A 26,652-nucleotide genomic window follows, 5' to 3' on the forward strand; every position below is an offset into this window, starting at 1 on the left:
CAGTTAGACCAGTATGCCGTTTTTCCATTTTCCAGAATTACATTCTGTGAACTGGTTTTTCCTTAATTCTTAATTGGCTGACATTAATTTGCAATTTTACTACCATTGACATAACACATGTCCCCGGTCTTCGGTCTTCGTTTTCCAAACCTGTTGTTGGGTGTCTGGAAAACGAAGACAGAAGACCGGGGATCGCGTCAATTCGTCTAGCTAAGATAGGCCTATAATATTCAGCACCAGTTCAAGAATATTCTGATCTTGGATACGTCATCAGCTATGATTGGCTGCGGATAAGTTATTGTTATTTGTGTGAATATCGTTATCAGCTAGGGCATGATATTAAGGATAGCGTACATATTTCACCCATGGAATTCAGCCATTGCAATTCTGAAAACTGTCATAAAACTGAAAACTTGCATACAATACACCTCATTCTGCGCAATCACGTAAAGCAGACTCAACTCAACTGGCGTTTGCAACTATTTTATACTACCATTGACATTACGCATGTCCCCGGTCTTCGGTCTTCGTTTTCCAAACCTGTTGTTGGGTGTCTGGAAAACGAAGACAGAAGACCGGGGATTGCGTATTCGTCTAGCTAAGATAGGCCTATAATATTCAGCACCAGTTCAAGAATATTCTGATCTTGGATACGTCATCAGCTATGATTGGCTGCGGATAAGTTATTGTTATTTGTGTGAATATCGTTATCAGCTAGGGCATGATATTAAGGATAGCGTACATATTTCACCCATGGAATTCAGCCATTGCAATTCTGAAAACTGTCATAAAACTGAAAACTTGCATACAATACACCTCATTCTGCGCAATCACGTAAAGCAGACTCAACTCAACTGGCGTTTGCAACTATTTTATACTACCATTGACATTACGCATGTCCCCGGTCTTCGGTCTTCGTTTTCCAAACCTGTTGTTGGGTGTCTGGAAAACGAAGACAGAAGACCGGGGATTGCGTATTCGTCTAGCTAAGATAGGCCTATAATATTCAGCACCAGTTCAAGAATATTCTGATCTTGGATACGTCATCAGCTATGATTGGCTGTGGATAAGTTATGGTTATTTGTGTGAATATCGTTATCAGCTAGGGCATGATATTAAGGATAACGTACATATTTCACCCACGGAATTCAGCCATTGCAATTCTGAAAACTGTCATAAAACTGAAAACTTGCATACAATACACCCCATACTGCGCAATCACGTACAAGCAGACTCAACTCAACTCGCGTTTGCAATTATTTTACTACCATTGACATTATGCATGTCCCCGGTCTTCGGTCTTCGTTTTCCAAACCTGTTGTTGGGTGTCTGGAAAACGAAGACAGAAGACCGGGGATTGCGTATTCGTCTAGCTAAGATAGGCCTATATAATATTCAGCTCCAGTTTAAGAATATTCTGATCTTGGATACGTCATCAGCTATGATTGGCTGCGGATAAGTTATGGTTATTTGTGTGAATATCGTTATCAGCTAGGGCATGATATTACTAAGGATAACGTACATATTTCACCCACGGAATTCAGCCATTGCAATTCTGAAAACTGTCATAAAACTGAAAACTTGCATACAATACACCTCATACTGCGCAATCACGTAAAGCAGACTCAACTCAACTGGCGTTTGCAACTATTTTATACTACCATTGACATTACGCATGTCCCCGGTCTTCGGTCTTCGTTTTCCAAACCTGTTGTTGGGTGTCTGGAAAACGAAGACAGAAGACCGGGGATTGCGTATTCGTCTAGCTAAGATAGGCCTATAATATTCAGCACCAGTTCAAGAATATTCTGATCTTGGATACGTCATCAGCTATGATTGGCTGTGGATAAGTTATGGTTATTTGTGTGAATATCGTTATCAGCTAGGGCATGATATTAAGGATAACGTACATATTTCACCCACGGAATTCAGCCATTGCAATTCTGAAAACTGTCATAAAACTGAAAACTTGCATACAATACACCTCATACTGCGCAATCACGTACAAGCAGACTCAACTCAACTCGCGTTTGCAATTATTTTACTACCATTGACATTATGCATGTCCCCGGTCTTCGGTCTTCGTTTTCCAAACCTGTTGTTGGGTGTCTGGAAAACGAAGACAGAAGACCGGGGATTGCGTATTCGTCTAGCTAAGATAGGCCTATAATATTCAGCTCCAGTTTAAGAATATTCTGATCTTGGATACGTCATCAGCTATGATTGGCTGTGGATAAGTTATGGTTATTTGTGTGAATATCGTTATCAGCTAGGGCATGATATTAAGGATAACGTACATATTTCACCCAAGGAATTCAGCCATTGCAATTCTGAAAACTGTCATAAAACTGAAAACTTGCATACAATACACCCCATACTGCGCAATCACGTACAAGCAGACTCAACTCAACTGGCGTTTGCAATTATTTTACTACCATTGACATTATGCATGTCCCCGGTCTTCGGTCTTCGTTTTCCAAACCTGTTGTTGGGTGTCTGGAAAACGAAGACAGAAGACCGGGGATTGCGTATTCGTCTAGCTAAGATAGGCCTATAATATTCAGCTCCAGTTTAAGAATATTCTGATCTTGGATACGTCATCAGCTATGATTGGCTGCGGATAAGTTATGGTTATTTGTGTGATTATCGTTATCAGCTAGGGCATGATATTAAGGATAACGTACATATTTCACCCACGGAATTCAGCCATTGCAATTCTGAAAACTGTCATAAAACTGAAAACCTGCATACAATACACCTCATACTGCGCAATCACGTACAAGCAGACTCAACTCAACTGGCGTTTGCAATTATTTTACTACCATTGACATTATGCATGTCCCCGGTCTTCGGTCTTCGTTTTCCAAACCTGTTGTTGGGTGTCTGGAAAACGAAGACAGAAGACCGGGGATTGCGTATTCGTCTAGCTAAGATAGGCCTATAATATTCAGCTCCAGTTTAAGAATATTCTGATCTTGGATACGTCATCAGCTATGATTGGCTGCGGATAAGTTATGGTTATTTGTGTGAATATCGTTATCAGCTAGGGCATGATTAATAAGGATAGACAATTATAATGTACATATTTCACCCACGGATTTCAGCCATTGCAATTCTGAAAACTGTCATAAAACTGAAAACTTGCATACAATACACCCCATACTGTGCAATCACGTACAAGCAGACTCAACTCAACTGGCGTTTGCAACTATTTTACTACCATTGACATTACGCATGTCCCCGGTCTTCGGTCTTCGTTTTCCAAACCTGTTGTTGGTGTCTGGAAAACGAAGACAGAAGACCGGGGATTGCGTATTCGTCTAGCTAAGATAGGCCTATAATATTCAGCACCAGTACAAGGATATTCCGATCTTGGATACGTCATCAGCTATGATTGGCTGCGGATAAGTTATGGTTATTTGTGTGAATATCGTTATCAGCTAGGGCATGATTAATAAGGATAGACAATTATAATGTACATATTTCACCCACGGAATTCAGCCATTGCAATTCTGAAAACTGTCATAAAACTGAAAACTTGCATACAATACACCCCATACTGCGCAATCACGTACAAGCAGACTCAACTCAACTCGCGTTTGCAATTATTTTACTACCATTGACATTATGCATGTCCCCGGTCTTCGGTCTTCGTTTTCCAAACCTGTTGTTGGGTGTCTGGAAAACGAAGACAGAAGACCGGGGATTGCGTATTCGTCTAGCTAAGATAGGCCTATATAATATTCAGCTCCAGTTTAAGAATATTCTGATCTTGGATACGTCATCAGCTATGATTGGCTGCGGATAAGTTATGGTTATTTGTGTGAATATCGTTATCAGCTAGGGCATGATATTACTAAGGATAACGTACATATTTCACCCACGGAATTCAGCCATTGCAATTCTGAAAACTGTCATAAAACTGAAAACTTGCATACAATACACCTCATACTGCGCAATCACGTAAAGCAGACTCAACTCAACTGGCGTTTGCAACTATTTTATACTACCATTGACATTACGCATGTCCCCGGTCTTCGGTCTTCGTTTTCCAAACCTGTTGTTGGGTGTCTGGAAAACGAAGACAGAAGACCGGGGATTGCGTATTCGTCTAGCTAAGATAGGCCTATAATATTCAGCACCAGTTCAAGAATATTCTGATCTTGGATACGTCATCAGCTATGATTGGCTGTGGATAAGTTATGGTTATTTGTGTGAATATCGTTATCAGCTAGGGCATGATATTAAGGATAACGTACATATTTCACCCACGGAATTCAGCCATTGCAATTCTGAAAACTGTCATAAAACTGAAAACTTGCATACAATACACCCCATACTGTGCAATCACGTACAAGCAGACTCAACTCAACTCGCGTTTGCAATTATTTTACTACCATTGACATTATGCATGTCCCCGGTCTTCGGTCTTCGTTTTCCAAACCTGTTGTTGGGTGTCTGGAAAACGAAGACAGAAGACCGGGGATTGCGTATTCGTCTAGCTAAGATAGGCCTATAATATTCAGCTCCAGTTTAAGAATATTCTGATCTTGGATACGTCATCAGCTATGATTGGCTGTGGATAAGTTATGGTTATTTGTGTGAATATCGTTATCAGCTAGGGCATGATATTAAGGATAACGTACATATTTCACCCAAGGAATTCAGCCATTGCAATTCTGAAAACTGTCATAAAACTGAAAACTTGCATACAATACACCCCATACTGCGCAATCACGTACAAGCAGACTCAACTCAACTGGCGTTTGCAATTATTTTACTACCATTGACATTATGCATGTCCCCGGTCTTCGGTCTTCGTTTTCCAAACCTGTTGTTGGGTGTCTGGAAAACGAAGACAGAAGACCGGGGATTGCGTATTCGTCTAGCTAAGATAGGCCTATAATATTCAGCTCCAGTTTAAGAATATTCTGATCTTGGATACGTCATCAGCTATGATTGGCTGCGGATAAGTTATGGTTATTTGTGTGATTATCGTTATCAGCTAGGGCATGATATTAAGGATAACGTACATATTTCACCCACGGAATTCAGCCATTGCAATTCTGAAAACTGTCATAAAACTGAAAACCTGCATACAATACACCTCATACTGCGCAATCACGTACAAGCAGACTCAACTCAACTGGCGTTTGCAATTATTTTACTACCATTGACATTATGCATGTCCCCGGTCTTCGGTCTTCGTTTTCCAAACCTGTTGTTGGGTGTCTGGAAAACGAAGACAGAAGACCGGGGATTGCGTATTCGTCTAGCTAAGATAGGCCTATAATATTCAGCTCCAGTTTAAGAATATTCTGATCTTGGATACGTCATCAGCTATGATTGGCTGCGGATAAGTTATGGTTATTTGTGTGAATATCGTTATCAGCTAGGGCATGATTAATAAGGATAGACAATTATAATGTACATATTTCACCCACGGATTTCAGCCATTGCAATTCTGAAAACTGTCATAAAACTGAAAACTTGCATACAATACACCCCATACTGTGCAATCACGTACAAGCAGACTCAACTCAACTGGCGTTTGCAACTATTTTACTACCATTGACATTACGCATGTCCCCGGTCTTCGGTCTTCGTTTTCCAAACCTGTTGTTGGGTGTCTGGAAAACGAAGACAGAAGACCGGGGATTGCGTATTCGTCTAGCTAAGATAGGCCTATAATATTCAGCACCAGTACAAGGATATTCCGATCTTGGATACGTCATCAGCTATGATTGGCTGCGGATAAGTTATGGTTATTTGTGTGAATATCGTTATTAGCTAGGGCATGATTAATAAGGATAGACAATTATAATGTACATATTTCACCCACGGAATTCAGCCATTGCAATTCTGAAAACTGTCATTAAATCTGAAAACTTGCATACAATACACCCCATACTGTGCAATCACGTACAAGCAGACTCAACTCAACTGGCGTTTGCAACTATTTTACTACCATTGACATTACGCATGTCCCCGGTCTTCGTTTTCCAAACCTGTTGTTGGGTGTCTGGAAAACGAAGACAGAAGACCGGGGATTGCGTATTCGTCTAGCTAAGATAGGCCTATAATATTCAGCACCAGTTCAAGAATATTCTGATCTTGGATACGTCATCAGCTATGATTGGCTGCCGAAAAGTTATGGTTATTTGTGTGAATATCGTTCACATCCAAGATGACGAGATACGATATCTCGCCAAGTCGACTTATAAAAGGTCATATATGTCGACATGGCGAGATAACGTATCTCGCCATGTCGACATTATGTCGACATGGCATAATTAAGTTTCTCGCCAAGTCGATGGCAATTAAAACATGTAAAATGGATGGTCCTCGCTGAAAATATTTATACCTTAATACATAGAGAAGAATTCACTGAGCAATGTGCCGAAAATTTCATCAATCGTATAACAAGTAAACAGTTATTGAAGTTTAAAGTTTAGCAATATATTGTTAAAACAGTCGTCGTGAATATTCATTAGGTGGGCTGATGATGTCACATCTCCACTCTCCGTTTCCCTATGTTATTTTATATAATCATAATTTTTACATTATTTCATATTTGTGCTAATAATATGTCTCCCTTATAATGAAATAAGTTGCAGCAAATAAATATTTAATGCACTAAATCAGTTGCCAATCCAATTTTTCTACATTTTTGTTCTTGGATGAAAACATTTGAATAAACCTAATTTCATATAATAAAATACAAAAGAACAAGTGGAGATGTGACATCATCAGCCAACCTAATGAATATTTATGACGACTGTATTCACAAAATATTGCTAAATTTTAAAATTCAATAACTTTGTTATCCGATTTTGATGAAATTTTCGGTATTTTGCTCAGTGAATTTTACTCTATTCATTAAGCTATACATGCTTTCAGCCCGGACCATCCCTTTAAAGGCTCCGTATAAAATAAACCTAATTGTAATAGAAAGCAATGTCATCGACCTAAGACAGGTGGCAAGCGTGCCTTTGTAGAATGCTGTTGCCGGTATGCGATGTTTTCTATACGGTCGGCGCACATGAAACACAAGTGCGTCGCTTGTATACTACTTTGCGGTTAAACCCGAGACGTTCCCACGCGTACATTTCGAGAGCAACAATTCAGTACGCGTTTGGAAGAAAATTACCCTGTTTGCACGTGCATCGGCTTTTGGTTCAGAACCAAAAGCCGATGAAGAATTGGCTTTTGGTCTATCTTGCACCGCAGAATCGGCTTACGTACCTCTTTGGGAATCGACGGGCGGACGACATTTGGATCTCTTAGTCTCGCCTTCACCTCTTGCGGGCGAGACAAACAATGAGAAAGAGAAGGAAGAAAGGAGAAAGGAAAAGGGCCAATAATTGGAATGATCAAACAAATCTAATCATCCTGAAATTGGGCCTACTAATAAACAAGTGAGAAAGGGGTTAGAAATAAAGAGATGGCAAAGTGGAACGGAAATTTTAGGCGGGAAAGGGAAGGAAGAGAGGCCAAAATAAACGGGATGCGAAAATGCTAACATGAAATCGGAATAGAAAACAGAAAAAACAAGAGGGGAAAAGAAAGAAATTAAGAACACAACAGCTAGTGGCGTAGCTACGGGGGGGGGGCTGGGATTTGGTGTGCCCCCATCAGGTGCCCCGCCTGGAAAAAAATTGGTAGAGCAGAAAAAAAGGGAGAAAGAAGAAAAGAAAAAGAAGAAGAAAGACAGAAGAAAAAAGAAGAAGAAAGACAGAAGAAAAAAGAAGAAGAAAATAAGAGGAGGGAGACGAATGAATGAAATAATGTGAGGGGAAGACTTGCCAAAAAAGAAACAATTCTTTCATGTTACTATAAAAAATCTTTGCTTGCGCTTCGCGCCAGAATTGACTGTTCGATGAGATTCATATCTTGCTCAATAGGCTGATATGGAGCAAGTTTTGAAGTCATTATACAAAACATAATTAGCTCGGACATCGAGCTTTCAATATTTTTTTCATTTACAAATTTAAGTGCTCTGTAAAATGTCCGTTTTATTGTCCACATATCAGCATTTTTTTTTAAAGCTCACGCTGCGTGGTCACATTGTTTGATTTGCCAAGTTCCTATTGTCTACATGTATTCCATAATGTTCCATTAAAGAAATATATTCAGAATGCCCAGATTCTAGGTCTAAATCTAAAACATGCGCGATAGCATGCATGTTCTTTATTTAAAATCTACTTGAATTATCCAGTTTCACATCAGAATATAAATAATTGTCTGCTCGCGCTTTACGATAGCATAATTAATGATACCCAATTAACTATATCCTATTTATGATTTACAAAATATGAATAGTGTCCCGCTTTTAGGTCTAAAATCTCAATTTTTTTCCTCTCGCGCTTCGCGCTCGCATCCATTGTTTCGTTACATACCTATCCCATTTATTGATACAAAAAGTGCTTAGAATTACCATTCTTTTAGGTCGGAATGTCAAAAAAATTGCATTATTGAAATATTTACCATCTTCGTGGGTACCTATATAAGTGCACTTAACAGGTCCCTTTTCGATAATGCTAGAACAGTTAATAAAAATTTCTGCTCGCGCTTGGCGTTCGCAGTAACCATCTAGTTACTTACGAATCTTGATCGGGATCACACATAACATTGCCCAGAATATTACATGAAAGTAACAAATAAAAAAAATCGCTCGCGCTTCGCGCTCGCACTTTTTATAATGCTTATGAGATTATTTCATGTTTATGCTGTTTTATAAGAATATAACGAAGAAGTGACTGATCGGGAAAAATATAGGTGAAGATAATTTCGGGCCCTTGTGACAAGTACACACCGGATAAAAATGGTGCCCCCCTGACTCAAAGCAAGGACCCCCAGTGCCCCCCAGGAAAAAAATCCTAGCTACGCCACTGGAACACAACCGGGATACCGAGGTTGAAAATAAAGAACGGTAAGAAAGACTCGGCTGGTGTGTGGGTATGACGTGTATATAATAGCCTATTTTGATTTCACGCAACTAGCCGCAATCATAAGGGGACACAAATTAGTGAACTTCAAGATATCGCCCAACCACTGCCGATGATCCTATCCAGGGGACAGACCGCTCTTCACACCATGATATGAAGCGGCGTAACAGGGGTCGGTGGCCAGGGGCGGGGGGGGGGCGGGCAAGAGCCAAATATTTCCTGGTCACATTATATGGTATAAACAGGCGTAATGAGCCGACACTATTTTGAGAAGGCCAGATATTGTGCATCGGACAGAATTTATCTTTAAAAAAATGCGAGCGAGCAAAATTTTTGACCTTTTTAATACAAAAATACAATTTTGTGATAGATTTTGACATGATGTCCAGAGAATGATATTTCACTCTTCTCTCTTTGGATTCCTTTTTTGTCGTCTGTACGCGCACTGTGAACAGGATTCTTTGCGGCTGTAACGTGAAGAGTAAAAAAAAAAAAAAAAACAGGGGTGGAGTATACCACATGTGCTAAAGAAAGCTGTTTTATATCAGTCCCGAGCGAAGCGAGCGAGAAAAAAATCACCTTTTCATGAGAATCTAACTTTGAGCTATTTTTTGACATTATATTCAGTAAATAAAATCATATCCTACACTTTTCCTCTGCTTTTTTTGCGTTTTTGTTTGTACAACTTTTTGGGCCCATGGCCCAACACTTCCATACGCAGTGATGTGCGGTTGGGGTCCGGGGCGGAGCCCCCTGAAAACTTCTTGATATCAAAGCCATTTAAACCTCGCAGATTGCCGCTATTTTAATCAAATCGCATTCTACATAGACTATAGCTTTTACACAACACATTTATTCAACCCAGTTGCGTAACGAACCAAATATTTATAGGGCAAAGCATACCAACGTGGGAAAAAAATTGTAAAAAGTCGCTAGCGTGCAAAGTGAGCTGGAAAAAAATTGCCTATTGAAATTAAATTCTAATTATGTGATATATTTTCCATTATATTCAGCAAATAACACATTTCATTGTCCATTCATTTCATTATACTTTGTCTCCTATAATTTCTTTTTTTCCCTCTTGGGTGTGGAACACCCCCCCCCCCCCTAGCAAAATCTAGCAAGCTTATAACACAATGTTGTATGCAGACCATCTTTCTTCCCGCTCTTTTCAATCATCGGCAGCCCGGTCGTGTTATTATTTTTTTCTTGTCCTTTTTCCCTTGTATTTTTTTCCAATTTAGCTTTTGATTAATTACGTTCTACCTTCGTTTCCCGCTCTTCATACCATTTTGTTATCTTTTAAATTATTTCCCACCGTGCTATTGCATTACATAGGCCTATTTCGGAATGATGTGTTCTTTCTCAAATGTTCTTCTTTCGTATATTTTCCCGCTTTCCTTTCTTTTCCATTCAAAAAAAAAGTTTTTTTCTTCGTTTTCTTTTTAATTTTCCCTTTCCTTTTCCTCCTTTCCTTTTCCCATTTCCTTCCCCATTTCCCTTTCTTTCTTTCTCCCTCCCTTTTTTCTTTTTCCCGTTTTTCTTAATTACGCCACTGATGATAATGACCGGGAATTTTCTGGCTCTCGTCCCCCCCCCCTCCCCTGGCCACCGAGCGCTGCTACGTCCCTGATTCTATGTAAGCATCTATTAATTGCATGCATTTTTTCAGTTTGAAAATTTGTTTTCTTTAAAAACGATATGACAATTTCATGAAATATTGTATCCACGTATATCGGTTGTTTTAAGGTCTGTTTATCAGCCAGCATGAAGAAAACGAAGTACAATTGCACGGAAACGTGTCCATAGCACGCTATATGTGGTAATTAGCTTGACGAATGAAATCCCCGGTCTTCTGTCTTCGTTTTCCAGACACCCAACAACAGGTTTGGAAAACGAAGACCGAAGACCGGGGACATGCGTAATGTCAATGGTAGTAAAATAGTTGCAAACGCCAGTTGAGTTGAGTCTGCTTGTACGTGATTGCGCAGTATGAGGTGTATTGTATGCAAGTTTTCAGTTTTATGACAGTTTTCAGAATTGCAATGGCTGAATTCCGTGGGTGAAATATGTACGTTATCCTTAATATCATGCCCTAGCTGATAACGATATTCACACAAATAACCGTAACTTATCCGCAGCCAATCATAGCTGATGACGTATCCAAGATCAGAATATTCTTAAACTGGAGTTGAATATTATAGGCCTATCTTAGCTAGACGAATACACAATCCCCGGTCTTCTGTCTTCGTTTTCCAGACACCCAACAACAGGTTTGGAAAACGAAGACCGAAGACCGGGGACATGCATAATGTCAAAGGTAGTATAGTTGCAAACGCCAGTTGAGTTGAGTCTGCCTGTACGTGATTGCGCAGTATGAGGTGTATTGTATGCAAGTTTTCAGTTTTATGACAGTTTTCGGAATTGCAATGGCTGAATTCCTTGGGTGAAATATTTACGTTATCCTTAATATCATGCCCTAGCTGATAACGATATTCACACAAATAACAATAACTTATCCGCAGCCAATCATAGCTGATGACGTATCCAAGATCAGAATATTCTTGAACTGGTGCTGAATATTATAGGCCTATCTTAGCTAGACGAATTGACGCGATCCCCGGTCTTCTGTCTTCGTTTTCCAGACACCCAACAACAGGTTTGGAAAACGAAGACCGAAGACCGGGGACATGCGTTATGTCAATGGTAGTAAAATTGCAAATTAATGTCAGCCAATTAAGAAGGAAAAACCAGTTCACAGAATGTAATTCTGGAAAATGGAAAAACGGCATACTGGTCTAACTGGTCGAGTTCACTTTACTGGACCAGTTAAGAATTAAACTGGTCTGAAATTACTGGTCTAGAGTTAACCTATCTGGAAATTTGAAACTGGTCTGATTGATTACTGGAGTTTGTTACTTGTCTCAGTGGAATAGTGGTGTAAACTGGGAGACCTATCCCGCTTCAACTGGTCTAACTATACTAATTATTGACACAAGCAATTAACATGACTTCATTATCAGCCAATTAATGACACTAATGTATTCTAGATCAGAATATTCTTGAATTTGAGCTGAATAATAGAGGCCTTCATAATGACATTTATAAGTGGTATCTTAGCTAAACGAATGCGATCCCCGGTCTTCGTTTTCCAGACACCCAACAACAGGTTTGGAAAACGAAGACCGAAGACCGGGGACATGCACAATGTCAATGGTAGTAAAATAGTTGCAAACGCCAGTTGAGTTGAGTCTGCCTGTACGTGATTGCGCAGTATGAGGTGTATTGTATGCAAGTTTTCAGTTTTATGACAGTTTTCGGAATTGCAATGGCTGAATTCCTTGGGTGAAATATGTACGTTATCCCTAATATCATGCCCTAGCTGATAACGATATTCACACAAATAACAATAACTTATCCGCAGCCAATCATAGCTGATGACGTATCCAAGATCAGAATATTCTTGAACTGGTGCTGAATATTATAGGCCTATCTTAGCTAGACGAATTGACGCGATCCCCGGTCTTCTGTCTTCGTTTTCCAGACACCCAACAACAGGTTTGGAAAACGAAGACCGAAGACCGGGGACATGCGTTATGTCAATGGTAGTAAAATTGCAAATTAATGTCAGCCAATTAAGAAGGAAAAACCAGTTCACAGAATGTAATTCTGGAAAATGGAAAAACGGCATACTGGTCTAACTGGTCGAGTTCACTTTACTGGACCAGTTAAGAATTAAACTGGTCTGAAATTACTGGTCTAGAGTTAACCTATCTGGAAATTTGAAACTGGTCTGATTGATTACTGGAGTTTGTTACCGTGTCTCAGTGGAATAGTGGTGTAAACTGGGAGACCTATCCCGCTTCAACTGGTCTAACTATACTAATTATTGACACAAGCAATTAACATGACTTCATTATCAGCCAATTAATGACATTAATGTATTCTAGATCAGAATATTCTTGAATTTGAGCTGAATAATAGAGGCCTTCATAATGACATTTATAAGTGGTATCTTAGCTAAACGAATGCGATCCCCGGTCTTCGGTCTTCGTTTTCCAGACACCCAACAGCGGGTTTGGAAAACGAAGATCGAAGACCGGGGACCCGTGCATTGTCAATGGGAGAACATTTGTCGGGGTAAGGTCCAAAGTCCATTCTAACCCGCGCACGTGTTTTGTACACACTTTGCACTGCATGCTTTGTACACACTTCGGGCGTGAACTACAAACGCTTTCACACGAGTGTGATATGAGTCCCCGGTCTTCGGTCTTCGGTCTTCGTTTTCCAGACACCCGTTTTGAGGGGGCCAGATACATGTATGAGAGCCAGATATCGAGAAAAAATCCTTTGAAACAGTTGTCAGCGAGTCCAGCGAGAGAGCACAACTTTCGAAATTTTTCAATGCAACAATAAAATTTGGTAAAAGAGTTTGGGTATAATATTCGTAAAATAATCATATTTCATCAATCTCTCTTTCACTTTCTCTTTATTGGTAATGATTTATTTAGGGGGGAGTAGGGTTGCACAATTTCCCGGGAATTTTCCATGGGAATAAACGGGAATTTTGTGGGAATTTCTTGAATTTTTGGAAATTTTCAGGAAATTTCAAGAAATGATGGTTATTTACAAAAAAGTAACAATTTTCTGATAATTATATGCATGAATTGAAAGGCGTACCATAAAAAATGATGCTTTCCAACATTGTTTGTTATTAAATTTAATTCAAGCATTACCATGGCAACATAATTTTTATCTTCATAAGATATTCCTGCAGAACACTTTCTGTATTTTAGTTCAAATGAGGGGGTCGAAACTTAAGCATACGGATTAAGTCAATTCCAATTGTATTTTCCACCTGTTCATTGTCTTGTCAACCATGCTATTTTTGTAAATTAGAAGTTATTTGGTTGCCATGGTAATGTCTGTAGATGTTATTTACACTTTTAGCAACCACAATACATTTGTTTACGAACTTGAAAATTAGGGGAAATCAAAGCTAAATCATATTCTTTTTTTATATTTTTTATTTTTCTGGGGTAAAACAAGCCGTTGTCATGGCAACGGACCAATTGGAACTATCTTGGTGATCTTGAATATTTCTTAATTTCATATAAATTCAATTGGGAACCTGAAAATTATCATTTTCGTCGTCTATATCACGTTTATTTACCATTTACATCGGAATGTATTTTATTTTGGAGAAATTAATCCGTTACCATGGCAACGGCCGAAAATGGCATTTATAAATTTACCTCCCATCTTTAAAATAAATATTGCAGCATACTAACACTTGTGAAAGTTTCAGGCTTTAGTCATAATTTGCACAATTGTTCGGCTTATCCGCTCTACTATTACACCAAACTTAATATAAACACCCTTCAAGGGCTCAATAAATGATTAGCCTGTTTTACGTTATTTTAAGTTCAACAGTAGTTAATTCGATGATGCTTTCAGAATGGTTTTCTATCATCATTAGTCCAATGTATGTACATTCTCTTTAATTCTCTTATTCTAAATTCATATCGCAATGACGTGATGACACATTATTGCAGATGACTATTCCCAACACTATTTAATTATGGTATTTGATATTAAACTAAAAACGAACCATATTCTTCCAGATTTTTATTTTTTATTTATCTATTATTATTATTATTTTTTTTTTTTTTGGGGGGGGGCAATTCGAATGAAGTCTAACGTTGCTTTGTTTATTGCCTCCATGGCAACGGCGATTTTTCTTTCTTCAAGATATATCTGTTCTCTTATGGTTTATAGTTAATGGTTATAATAATGATACGAGTTACATATTGCTTGTAATGTGATTCGAATTATATTTCTGATCATTATGATCACGATGATAACTCTATCAGTGATGTAATATATTTTGATCGCCAAATACATCTTTTCTGAAGCATCACACTGTACACAGTAAAAACGGTGTTTAAGATATTACACAACGCTGTTTACTACATGTACATGAACCTTACAGTATTTGTTTAACCGTTAAAACATCATGTTTAATTTATTGACAATTAGATATTGAAAATTAAACTTTGTTGCTTAAGATTTAAACAGTTGTTTAATCTGTTTAAACAATTACTGTAAGGTTTATATAGTAAACAGCGTTGTATATTTTTTTTTACTGTGTATGTATCAGAAACTTCTATTTTTACTGCGCTGGAGCTAAAACAATATCATCGAATATATGGGAAAAAATGCCGATAGACACCCGCCCAAACCAACACATTTTTTTCTTCTTCTTCTTCCCTTTTTTACTTAGTCATAATTTTAATTCTAGAACATTACAAGAGCATCTGGTTGCAGTGTTTGTCACAATAACATTGTTGTTACCTATAATTATGATTAAAATAACTTTAAAGCTTATAATAATTTTCGTGGCACCAAGTTCACATCTTAAAGGTGTTTCATGATTGATTATCATTTCCATTATGAATGCATCTTTTCTATACAACACAGATCTCTTGATAAATGGCAATTCGACTTTGATACCAGCTCAGGTGCTAGGGTAAGCATATATATACTACACATGTACGTCGCTGTGTGTTAATTTGGTAAAACAAGGGGGAGGGGATATCTTCCACATGTTCGTCGATCGGTCCCTAAAAGTTGATGTTTCTTTTATGGGTATTCATAGCTAAAGACTGATTTTTTAAGTACATCTTAACTTTATTAATGCGAGCGCGAGGAGTCAACTCATTTTTTCATGCATTTAGACCTGGTAATTGAATATTCTGAACAATTTTTTAATCATGATCAAGGTGTATCTAACTAAATAATATTTGAGTGCACTAAGCTGTGGCAGAAAAATTTCATTTATAATTATTTTGAATGATTACTAACTGTATTAATCTAGTTTCGTAACAATATATTGAAAAACGAGACACAATAGGTATTCAATGCATTTTTACCCGGTAGAATTTAAATTTTTCATTTTTTGTGATCACCATATTTAGATCTAGCGCCCAGTTTAGGTAATGTTCTAATGTTTATTCAAAATTAGCCTTTAGAGTACCTTCTTTATATATTTCATAATTGGATATTGGAAAACAACTTATAAACATCATATCGTAAGATTTTCAGCCAACCCCATGCTTGAGAATGTGTTTAATATAAAGAAGACAAAAATACACTTTGACAAAGGGATGAATCCGTTTGCATTAAAGTGTGATGTAAAATGGGTAATTTTTTTTTCATTAAAACAAATTATCATCTTAAAAACTTCACACCACTAGCATGTTGGGGGCACTTCGATTGATAAGATATCGTAATCAATTGGGACAGTGACCAGGGGTGGATCCAGTATTCGCCAAAATGGGGGGGGGGTCGAAAAAAATACCCATGTTTTCCCCGATTGGCCTCTCAAAAATGACTTGCATTTGTTTAATTGAAGGGGTAGTCCTAACAGTCACTTCTTACATTTATTCTCACAAAAATAGATAAATAATAATCTCGTAAAAGCCCTAATTGAAAAGTACGAGGGCGAAGAACGATCTGATTTTTTTAAGGAACTATGATCCTGAAAATTGAACATTCTGAACAATGATTGTGATCGTGAACAAGATGTGTATTTAACTAAATAATCACTCCGAGCAGATTTCTTTTTATTGGAAAGGGACAAGTTATTGACTGCTTGCAGTTACCCATGAAAACGATACACATTTCAACAATAAAGAAATGCATTCTGATATTAAAAAAAATGACATTCTAAAGCACTTTTATCTAATCATGAATAAAATATATGAATAAATAATGCGAGCGCGAACCGGTAGCCACATAAAGAGATTTTTAGACCTAGAAAAGGGACACGCTATTCATGCTTTGTAAACCAGGAAAAGGATAACTATTTGGGTGTCTTCCTACATGAATAATGCGAACGGGAAGCGCGAGATTGTTTGTATATTCTGATATGAATCTGGATAATTTAAGCATGTTTTGAATAAAGAACAAACTACATATCTCAATAAACAAGTGTGCGCGCTTTTTTGAGGGGTGGGGGGGTTAAATCTGGGCATTCTAAATACATTTCTTTTAATATGAAATTCAATAATGCACGAGCGCGAGCTGATAAAAAATGATATCACGATCTGAAAAAGGGCCAAATTAAGCACTATTTCAAGCATCGTAGGAGAATTGTGAAGTGGATATGGATCATACTTAACAAACGATACAAGAGCGAAATGCTAGCCGATATTTTTAATTATCCTCCTGGGAAATTGTAAGGACATTTTGCTATCGTATGAATATGACTATCTTCCTTATTACTCTTCCTAACCGAGAGATGAAACTTGTCGATATTCCATTCTGCAAAGAGAGACAATTTCATTATTAGTAATTCATGAAACTGTTATCTTTCTCATGTTTCTTATCTGTTGATATTAAGTCCTGAAGATCGGATATTTTAAGCATTACTTTTTTAAATATTGTTTTTAAGGCCTATTTATGCACATATGGTAAGCAACATGTGCAGAGCTACTCGGCCGTTGATGGACCCTGAGTGCAAGAAACCCATGTGCAGTAGAATGCCTTTGTTGATGCGCACTCAGTTGCGGTAGCGTGGTTTGCGTATAGATGAACTAACAGAATGCGGTGCCACTGCAAGTCTATGGGGGTCAGGCCGGTCATTACATGGCCGTAAATTAAACATAGATATAATACCCCTTTCGTCATTTTCGTATTTTTTTCTCTGTTTTTTTTTCAGCGTTTCTCTCAAATTAAAAAGCACACCTTTTTTTGGTTGCCAACAAATAGGGGGCGAGGCCGGAGAAATGCTATTTGGGGGGAGGGGGATTTAGCTAAACTAGAGATACGCTTCCATTTTAATTGTTTCTTTTATTTAAAAAAATTATCACTCGGTATTTGTTCAAAACTAATCCTCTGAATTAATACATTTTCTTTAAATGTCTAAATAATATCTAATATTAACAAGTGGAATGCCTCTGGCCGTCTCACCTGCATCACGCGATTCAATATAGCAGCAGTGCTGATTTTGAAAACTACTATAACTCGCACAAGATGTTCAGTGATACTTGGTTACTCTTATTTCCACGTTTTATGAACTAGACCAATACACTTATAGAGATATGATGGCAATTCAACAAATACCCCCAACGTGGCCAAAGTTCTTTGACCTTACATGACCTTTGACCTTGATCATGTGACCTGAAACTCGCACAGGATGTTCAGTGATACTTGATTACTATTATGTCCAAGTTTTATGAACTAGACCAACACACTTTCAAATTTATGGCTGTAATTCAACAAATACCCCAATTTGGCCAAAGTTCATTGACCCTAAATGACCTTTGACCTTGATCATGTGACCTGAAACTTGCACAGGATGTTCAGTAATACTTGATTACTATTATGTCCAAGTTTCATGAATCAGATCCATAAACTTTCAAAGTTATGATGGTAATTCAACAGATACCCCCAATTCGGCCAAAGTTCATTGACCCTAAATGACCTTTGACCTTGGTCATGTGACGTGAAACTCATGCAGGATGTTCAGTGATACTTGATTAACCTTATGTATAAGTTTCATGAACTAGGTCCATATATTTTCTAAGTTATGATGACATTTCAAAAACTTAACCTTAGGTTAAGATTTTGATGTTGATTCCCCCAACATGGTCTAAGTTCATTGACCCTAAATGACCTTTGACCTTGGTCATGTGACATGAAACACAGGCAGGATGTTCAGTAATACTTGATTAACCTTATGGCCAAGTTTCATGAACTAGGTCCATATACTTTCTAAGTTATGCTGTCATTTCAAAAACTTAACCTCAGGTTAAGATTTGGTGTTGACGCCGCCGCCGCCGTCGCCGCCGCCACCGCCGCCGCCGTCGCCGTCGCCGCCGCCGTCGGAAAAGCGGCGCCTATAGTCTCACTCTGCTATGCAGGTGAGACAAAAATCACCTTTGATTTATGTATTATCGCGTTTTTTCGGGGGGGGATATTTATGTTTTCACGACATGCATGAAAGATGTGAAGAATAATCTTGTCCCAAAATTATCCGTCTTTTCTATTTATATTTTCATTCAGATAATCAAATGTTGTCTGTCTTCTGAGATGACTTCTAGAATGTGGCCATGTCTCAGATCTGTCACCTCACTGAAGCATCTTACCATCTTAGACTCATCTCTCAGTTTCCCTCCATCACTTCCTGAGCTACCATCGGTCACAAAACTATCACCCGAGAGAGTGACGTCGCAAAGCTATAATGGTCTAATCTCATCGCTCCCTGGTCTGGAAGGTATTGATATCACGATGGATGACGCGGAGGGAGACATTGCTCGTTACTCCGCTGTTCTTCGTCTGACAGCAGGGCAGAAACTCAAACACATATATCTATGTGGTCCGCCATCACCTTCATCAGAGAGGAGCCGTGTATCGAGAGAGACAATGAGAGGACTGGGTCAGGTCATCAAAGAACATACACAGAACCTGGTGTCGCTCTATCTGAAATGGGTGACGTGGACAGACGAGAATGACTTAGTTTACCTTATCGACTGCTGCAGACGTGTGAAGACGATGCAATACGTTTCGTAAGTTTTTGCTTATCAAAAAAAACTATTTCATTGATACAATTTCAAATATCATTCCAATGCAGTGGCTCAAATCCTACAGTTTTCATATTACATGCAAAATATTTTGCTGTAAATATTTGGATACATCCAGAGAAGAAACGGTTCCATTCTTTTTTAGCCATTAATAGTGTCAGGTACATGTACTCTTAGAATTGCCATGAATATGTCAGGTCCTCAAATACATTTTTTTGTACTTAAAAATTTGATAGCATTACCCTGTCATTAAATGTTACTGTTAGAAAATAGCACCAGCATGCACATTTGAATTTTACTGCTAGTTCGATTGTAACTCTTGTATAAGCTCCAATAGCCTACTCTCAATAGTATTTCATACCTAACTCGTACTCGATGTGAAATAATCGATTTGTCTATTGTATTAAAAATGTCCTTTTCAATATTTCTCAATATTTCGTATGTACTAATTGTCTTTTATTACTTGAATAGATGTCACTTCAGTCATATATTTTGTTATAAAGATTACGTTCCCGGTCATCATAAATCCCAAAATGTATCCTGCATTTCAATTTGATTCAAATTTTAAATCATCCCCACCGCAATATATATCACAGATACATTATTGTAATAATGAATTGCAAAAATAACTGACATTTTGGGGAAGATAAGCCAAACTTATTTGATACTCTCACCTATCATCCTGCATTTTTCATACTCAAAGTCAAAGCAAAGATATTGTAAAAGTTTTTAATATTATGATAGATAAATTTTCATTTCGGGAGAGTAAACAAAAATGTATTCAATCATAACGACAGCGTTACATACTACTAGCATTTAAACCCAAAACATACAGACACGCAAACACTTGGATACAAATTCCCCATCTTCTCATGATTTCTTACACGCCTCCGTTTTGTCATGATTACAGGTTCGTTTACTGTGGGACGACGAAGAATGGCAGGCTGCATTCTCACCTCGTTCACCTTCACTGTGGATCTTCCGACGGTTTCGATGTGTATGTTTACCATGTAAGATATACTGCTCTGCTTCTACACTGTCTACTTTCAATGTCACATAAATGCATACCAACACTAGAATTTAGGGTTTAAAAAGACGTATGACGTATGAGTCTATTGAAAGATTATTGTTTGTCATTCATATTGAAAGAAAACACAAGGATGCAATATAAAACATTATAGGCCTATGTATAATTGTATTTAGTTTAAAATTTAACAATACAATATAGAAAATGGATCCCAATACGTTTTATAGTAAATTTCTACATCTTTGAAATAAATCCACATTATTCACTTTTAACTTTAGTATACATAAATTTTCCCATAGATTTTGTGATATTGAATAATATGACAACGTAGAACTGCAGCACACACTTAGATCAATGCAGACGAACAACCAAAAAAAAAAAACAGCAAGTGCTAAAAAAGGGGAAAAGGGGACGTGGTTGAATTTCTAGTGTGCAATTTATATTTATTTAAAGTGCACTAAAAGTAAATGCGTTTTTTGTTTTGTTTTGCTTAAATATAGCTCCTGTTGTCGGGCTTCGAAATTAGGGGGGAGGGAGCAGATACAAATTCAATCATGACGTCACCGTCTTGAGTCCGGTGACGTCACGGTCGATTTTGTTTTTCCTCTCTTCCAATTACACATTTCAATTTCTTCACTTGGATATATCAAACATATATATTTCAATTTCTTCACTTGGATATATCAAACATATATTTTCTAAAAGCTTGCATTGATGCACTCTACAGCTTTTGCCAAATTTTATTTCCCGCCTATTTGGTTTGGCGTAGCTTTACTATTTTATATGCATTCAAATTATATAAATCAAATTTTCCTAACATAGCAATTAAGGCCCAATGAGAGCCCCAAGTCAAGCAACCCCCCCCCCCCCAAAAAAAAAAAAATAATGAATAAATAAATAAAATAAAAAAATAAAACGAATTGGTTGGCTATTTGTTGAATAAAGTTTTATATCGCTCAGCTTTCCAGTCAAATCTTCCCCGTTCAGTGATTTCATTGAAAGACGTACTTCGTACATGCAATAGACGCCTTGTTCAGATGTGGATTGCTCCTAGTCGGAGTAAAACTGTATTGTGCATTGATCAAAATTTAAAAAATATATATATATGTCATCACTACCCAGACGTAGTTGGTCGGAGGAGTGTCCGTCTGGACAGTGTTACTGCAACCATCCTATCCAGTTTTTAAAGCAACACAGCCGGTTTTTAGTGTATTATTATTATTCAATCTGCAGCAATGTACATCCCAACTCCAATCTAATGAAGAAAAAAAATGAAAATTTTGGTACCGAAAATGATATCCATGTGTTTTATCAGTGAATTATTGCTTATCATCTCTCCTTTATTTACCTCAATTATATTTAAAAAGTAAAAATATACACGATGCATAAAGTGCATATTTTTAAAAAAAAGTTCACACTTTGCGTAAAATCCGATGAAATAAAGTAATATCTGTACAGTAATATCTGTAATATTGTTAGAGGTATTCCAGATATTATGTATTGGTACAAGTCTCATTTAGCATGTTAAGGGAATGTCGACATAAATTTCGCCTGGGTGAGCACCATTGGTAAAGTTCGTAAAAGGGTCTTGCTCAAAAATTAATAGTAATATAGATGAAATTGGACGTAAATGATGAAGAGCACACGCACTTTAAGTGATTAATTTAATCATACATTTCCCCCTTCTACCATTCTCACAAGCTTATGCCCCTCCCCCTTTCTTATATATAAACCATCATAGACAGACAGGCCACGTCTAGATGACTTAACATGACTGTGTTCAAGATACTCCTTCCACCGACCAAGACACTAACCATTGTCTATATTTAGTTTTTCAAACAACGCAAACCCGAGTGATCTTGCACTCACACGCGACCCGGGTGATTAGTATAAGCTTGTATAGACCATGACGATGAATCGTATTCACATGACTGTAGTTGTGAAAGGCATGGAACTTTATTCTGCATGTTTTTCTTTGAAGTCATGATTTAGAACAGGTACTTGTGGGGAAAATGAAATGAATGATAAAAATAATGTACATTACCCATCATCAAAGGACAGAATATGGTAATGACAAAGGCAGGATATATCAGAAATTGAAAATTGTTTTGTTTATATCCTTAAATCAAGCTGGCATAAAAATGAATGTTTACCTAGAATTATAATGTTTGATTTTTGTAGCAAAAGAGTTCAGCTACTTTTAATGACTCTGTTTGATTTACACGAACTAAGAAAGTCAACTAAACTATAAAAAAAAATGTTTCACGGTGGATGCGGGGTTTTTCTGCTTCCTTTACAAAACGCAAAAAAATTAGTGTTCCCTTGATAACCAATTTCTGCTAGCTTTCCAAAAGTTGGCAGTTCTCACTCAAGTGCAAAATTTGGTAAATGATAAGAAATGCCATCTCATTAAAGAGACAGTAACCCACTAATATGTAGAAATATAATTCCCATTTTACTGCTAGGGACAGTTTTCAAATTGCAAACCTTTTATTCATATGCACTGTAAGTTGTTCGATAGCTGTAAATAATATGTGAACATTAAAGTAGAAATAAAATGCAAATGGAGAATTACATATCAAGATTAAGGAGAAAATAAGAAGAACACGATGGTGTACATCATTTATCATGGAGACCGATAAAAGACATTTCATTGATAGTTTAAAAATCTCTCTCAAAAACGCTGAATTACGTCCGCGAAATGGGGGATTTTTGATAACGTGCATGAGTGTACGAGAGACGTGGATGGCTATCCCACGTTAAGCTTTACTTGTAAATTTGGATTTTGTGTAGTTACCAGCTACATGAGCTAGAAACTTCCTCATCAATCTCTTCGTCTTCAAAATCGTCAGTTTCAAAATCCATATTTAGATAAACTGCTGGGATTCCCTTTATTTCCTGATCGAAGTATTCAGTGACAGTGTGGAGAAAAAGTACCCTCGCAACAGGTTTTGCATACAAGTGGAGCTTGACGTGGGATAGCCAACCACGTCTCTCGTACACTCATGCACGTCATCAAATTTAGTCAATTCAGAGACCGATGCGATGCATATTTCGGAGAGGCATTTTAATTGGCGATTTCCACATTATGTATTATTTTCGATATTTGTTGAATGACCAAATGATAATCCCCACATCATTACTTTTCCACTGATATATAATAAGGCCATTTTCAAAGTCAATATATTTCTCCTTTAAATCGTAGCACGTACCCATCAAAAATGTTTCTTAAAGTGATAAACTAGTATCCATCAACGATGATTGGAGAAAATGTAAACAAGACGAAACAAATGTAGCCAATGAAAACACATTCGTTGAAAACTGTAGTCATGGAAATCGAGGCAATTCATAAAATCCGACTATATTTATATTTATTGTTTTATTTTAGGACGATGGTGGCAAAATTCATTATTACATCCCCCGCACTGTCGATTGAGCAATTGCCAGAACAGCGAGTCCTCATCTTACAGGTCGTTATGTGTACAACTCATCAATATCACTACAGCGGATTGAAATTAACATGAAAACGCTATGGTGGAATCTACATTCTGTTTTTGTTTTCATCCCGGATCTAAATGATGGATGGTAGGAGCAGGGCTACTTTGCTTCAGCCTCTCGGATGCAATGTCATGATATTAAAACACGTGATTCCCATTGCATCTTGACAGAAAGCCACGCTTATTATTAGGGCAACGCCATTTTGGGTAAAAAATGATCATGAATAAGATCAGATGTGACCCAAATCACTGGCTAGTCTGGGGTCGAACGTAATGTTGCCCCCAAAAGCCCCCATACGACTACTTTCATGGTCAAATTGTGTTCGCCAACCAGAAGTGTGTATGTTTCGTTGTTGTTTTTTTTTACAATTATTCATGCGAACTAAGCCTTCTCATTTGTTGAACTTTCCTCTTAAATTCTGACAGCAACATTTCAGACATTTCATTCGAAGTAACGTTTGTTCATTTTACAAACAAATTCAGCGGGTTGTCATATTCATTATTATAATCCAAAACACACAAAGTAAACGTATAGAAGTAGTAGTAATGACAGTGGTAGTAATAGTAGTACTTGTAGTAGCAATGGATGTCGTAATGATTGCAATATCAGCATTGGTTATTGTAATAGTGTTTCACAATAGTGGTCATAGCTGCCTGTAGGCTAAAAAGCATTTATTTCACTCTCTAATTTTCTTACAATAAAATGATTGGGATCAGGGACGAATCCAATGTTGCATTCACGTTTTCAATCTTGTGGAATAAGAATTCAGTCTTATTCGATTGAAATGTTCCATCCAACATTGGATTGGTCCCTGACCACAAACTGTTAGATTGACTTTCAATCTACGAAAGTTAGAGAGTGCACAGGAATTTCGATCAGGGAACAATCCAAAGTTGAATTGAAGTTTCCAATCTGATTTAGAATTCAATCTTATTCGATGGAAACGTTTGATCCAACATAGATAGATAAGATAAGATAAGATAAGATAAGATATTTATTCGTCTTTCTTTCTGCACATACATTTTATCTTACAAGTATGATTTCACATTCTACAAATGAAAAAAATCAATTAACCATAAATCATTGTTACAGTAGAAAAAAAAGAAACATTGCAAAATAACTAAACGTATTGAGAGAAAGACAAGGAGAACCCCTGAAAAAGGAAGGCTTGTAAGGCTAGGGTCTCCTTTGTTTCAAGTACATGACTGAATAGTATTCAGTGTTGACATGTAATATCTTTAAAATACAAAAGAAAAAAAAATGCAACAATAAAACAAAAAAGACAAACTAAAACTAATCAATGACAAAAAACACACACTAATAGAATACATTGCTTGAATGTACAGTTATGAAGTCTAATAAACTAACAACAATATGATATAATTAAGTGATATATGATGGAAGAGGAAATGAGTATGGATAACATGGCATGAAAAAAAGAGGACGATCGTATGTATAAATAATAATAGTAAAGTAAAAAAACATAACATGACAAAGGTAAAAGAAACACAAGAAAAGAATACAAAAGGAAAAAAACATGGGCTGACCCTCTGCAGAAGAATCCAGTTAGACAAGATACAAGATAAATATATATTGATATAACATAACATTCTCCAGTCTTATATACAGTTTTTTAGGCTCCAAAATTAAAAATAACATAGTATATAAAAGCATATCTTAACCTAGAGCAACTCACAAATAACAATTAAGAAGATAACCTTTAAGTACACGCTGAAAAGTATAAATGCTTACCGATTTTTTTATATTTGAATTGAGAGAGTTCCAGAACCTGGGTCCTGTATTTACAACTGTCCTAAAAGCAGAACTTGTATGTAACTTGGGTAAGTGGAATGCAGAAGCATTTCGTGTATAATAGTTATGTATGTCACTATTTTTCATGAACATTGTGACCAGAGCTGGTGGCATGATGCCTGCATTGTATGCATACATTAGAGTACCAAGTTGAAAATCATAGATATCTTGTAATTTTAGAATTCTATGCTCATAAAAAAGTGGGGTAGTATGCGAGCGATAGTTAACATTACAAACAATTCTTAAAACTCTTTTTTGAATCAAGTACACCCTTTCTAGATTGGTTTTAAGAGAATTACCCCATGCAAGAACACCGTAATTGAGATACGGGAGAATTAGTGTTGAATACATCATACAAAGAATATCAGTAGAGAAAAAGGAACATTGGATTGGTCAATGACCACAATCTGTTAGATTGACTTTCAATCTACAGTATATGGTTGTTAGAGAGTGCACAAGGTACATAATAAATAGCAATCGATGGTACATGTATAGGCCTTAATAAACATGATTAACAGAATACATAACTAACTACTATACATTTACGATAGTGATCGCGGAACAGGCATGTAAATATCCTGTTCCATACTGAATGAACCGATCACGTCATCCACTCAATATTTATTTTATCGCAATTATTATGTTGCCTATTCTTGCTCATTCTGCTCATGCTTCTTGCCAAACAAGGAAAATAACTTCCTAAAACTATCATGGTGCAATTTGTAAATACGTTTTATCGTGGCGACTACCAATGTATAAAAGTGTAGAGATGAAATTACAT

The 26,652-nt window shown here is 37.1% G+C and overlaps 1 protein-coding gene across 3 annotated transcripts in view; it reads left to right on the top strand.

Annotated features, from left to right (window-relative positions):
• Positions 1 to 26,244, top strand: part of LOC129263010 (uncharacterized) — a 67,842-nt gene extending 41,598 nt beyond the window's left edge. For 2 of the 3 annotated variants that reach the window (XM_064100782.1, XM_064100784.1), the window contains 3 exons: positions 15,429 to 15,477; positions 19,017 to 19,519; positions 20,445 to 21,431. In XM_064100782.1, coding sequence (XP_063956852.1) covers positions 15,429 to 15,477; positions 19,017 to 19,519; positions 20,445 to 20,625 — 733 coding nt within the window. In that variant the 3' untranslated portion in view covers positions 20,626 to 21,431. Of the gene's footprint in view, positions 1 to 15,428; positions 15,478 to 19,016; positions 19,520 to 20,444; positions 21,432 to 23,949 lie in introns of those variants that run through there. The other variant, XM_064100783.1, reaches the window with a different exon arrangement.
• The last annotated feature ends 408 nt before the right edge of the window (positions 26,245 to 26,652 follow it).

This window comes from Lytechinus pictus, chromosome 6 (assembly GCF_037042905.1).
Source record: "Lytechinus pictus isolate F3 Inbred chromosome 6, Lp3.0, whole genome shotgun sequence".
NCBI classification, from domain to species: Eukaryota; Metazoa; Echinodermata; class Echinoidea; order Temnopleuroida; family Toxopneustidae; genus Lytechinus; species Lytechinus pictus.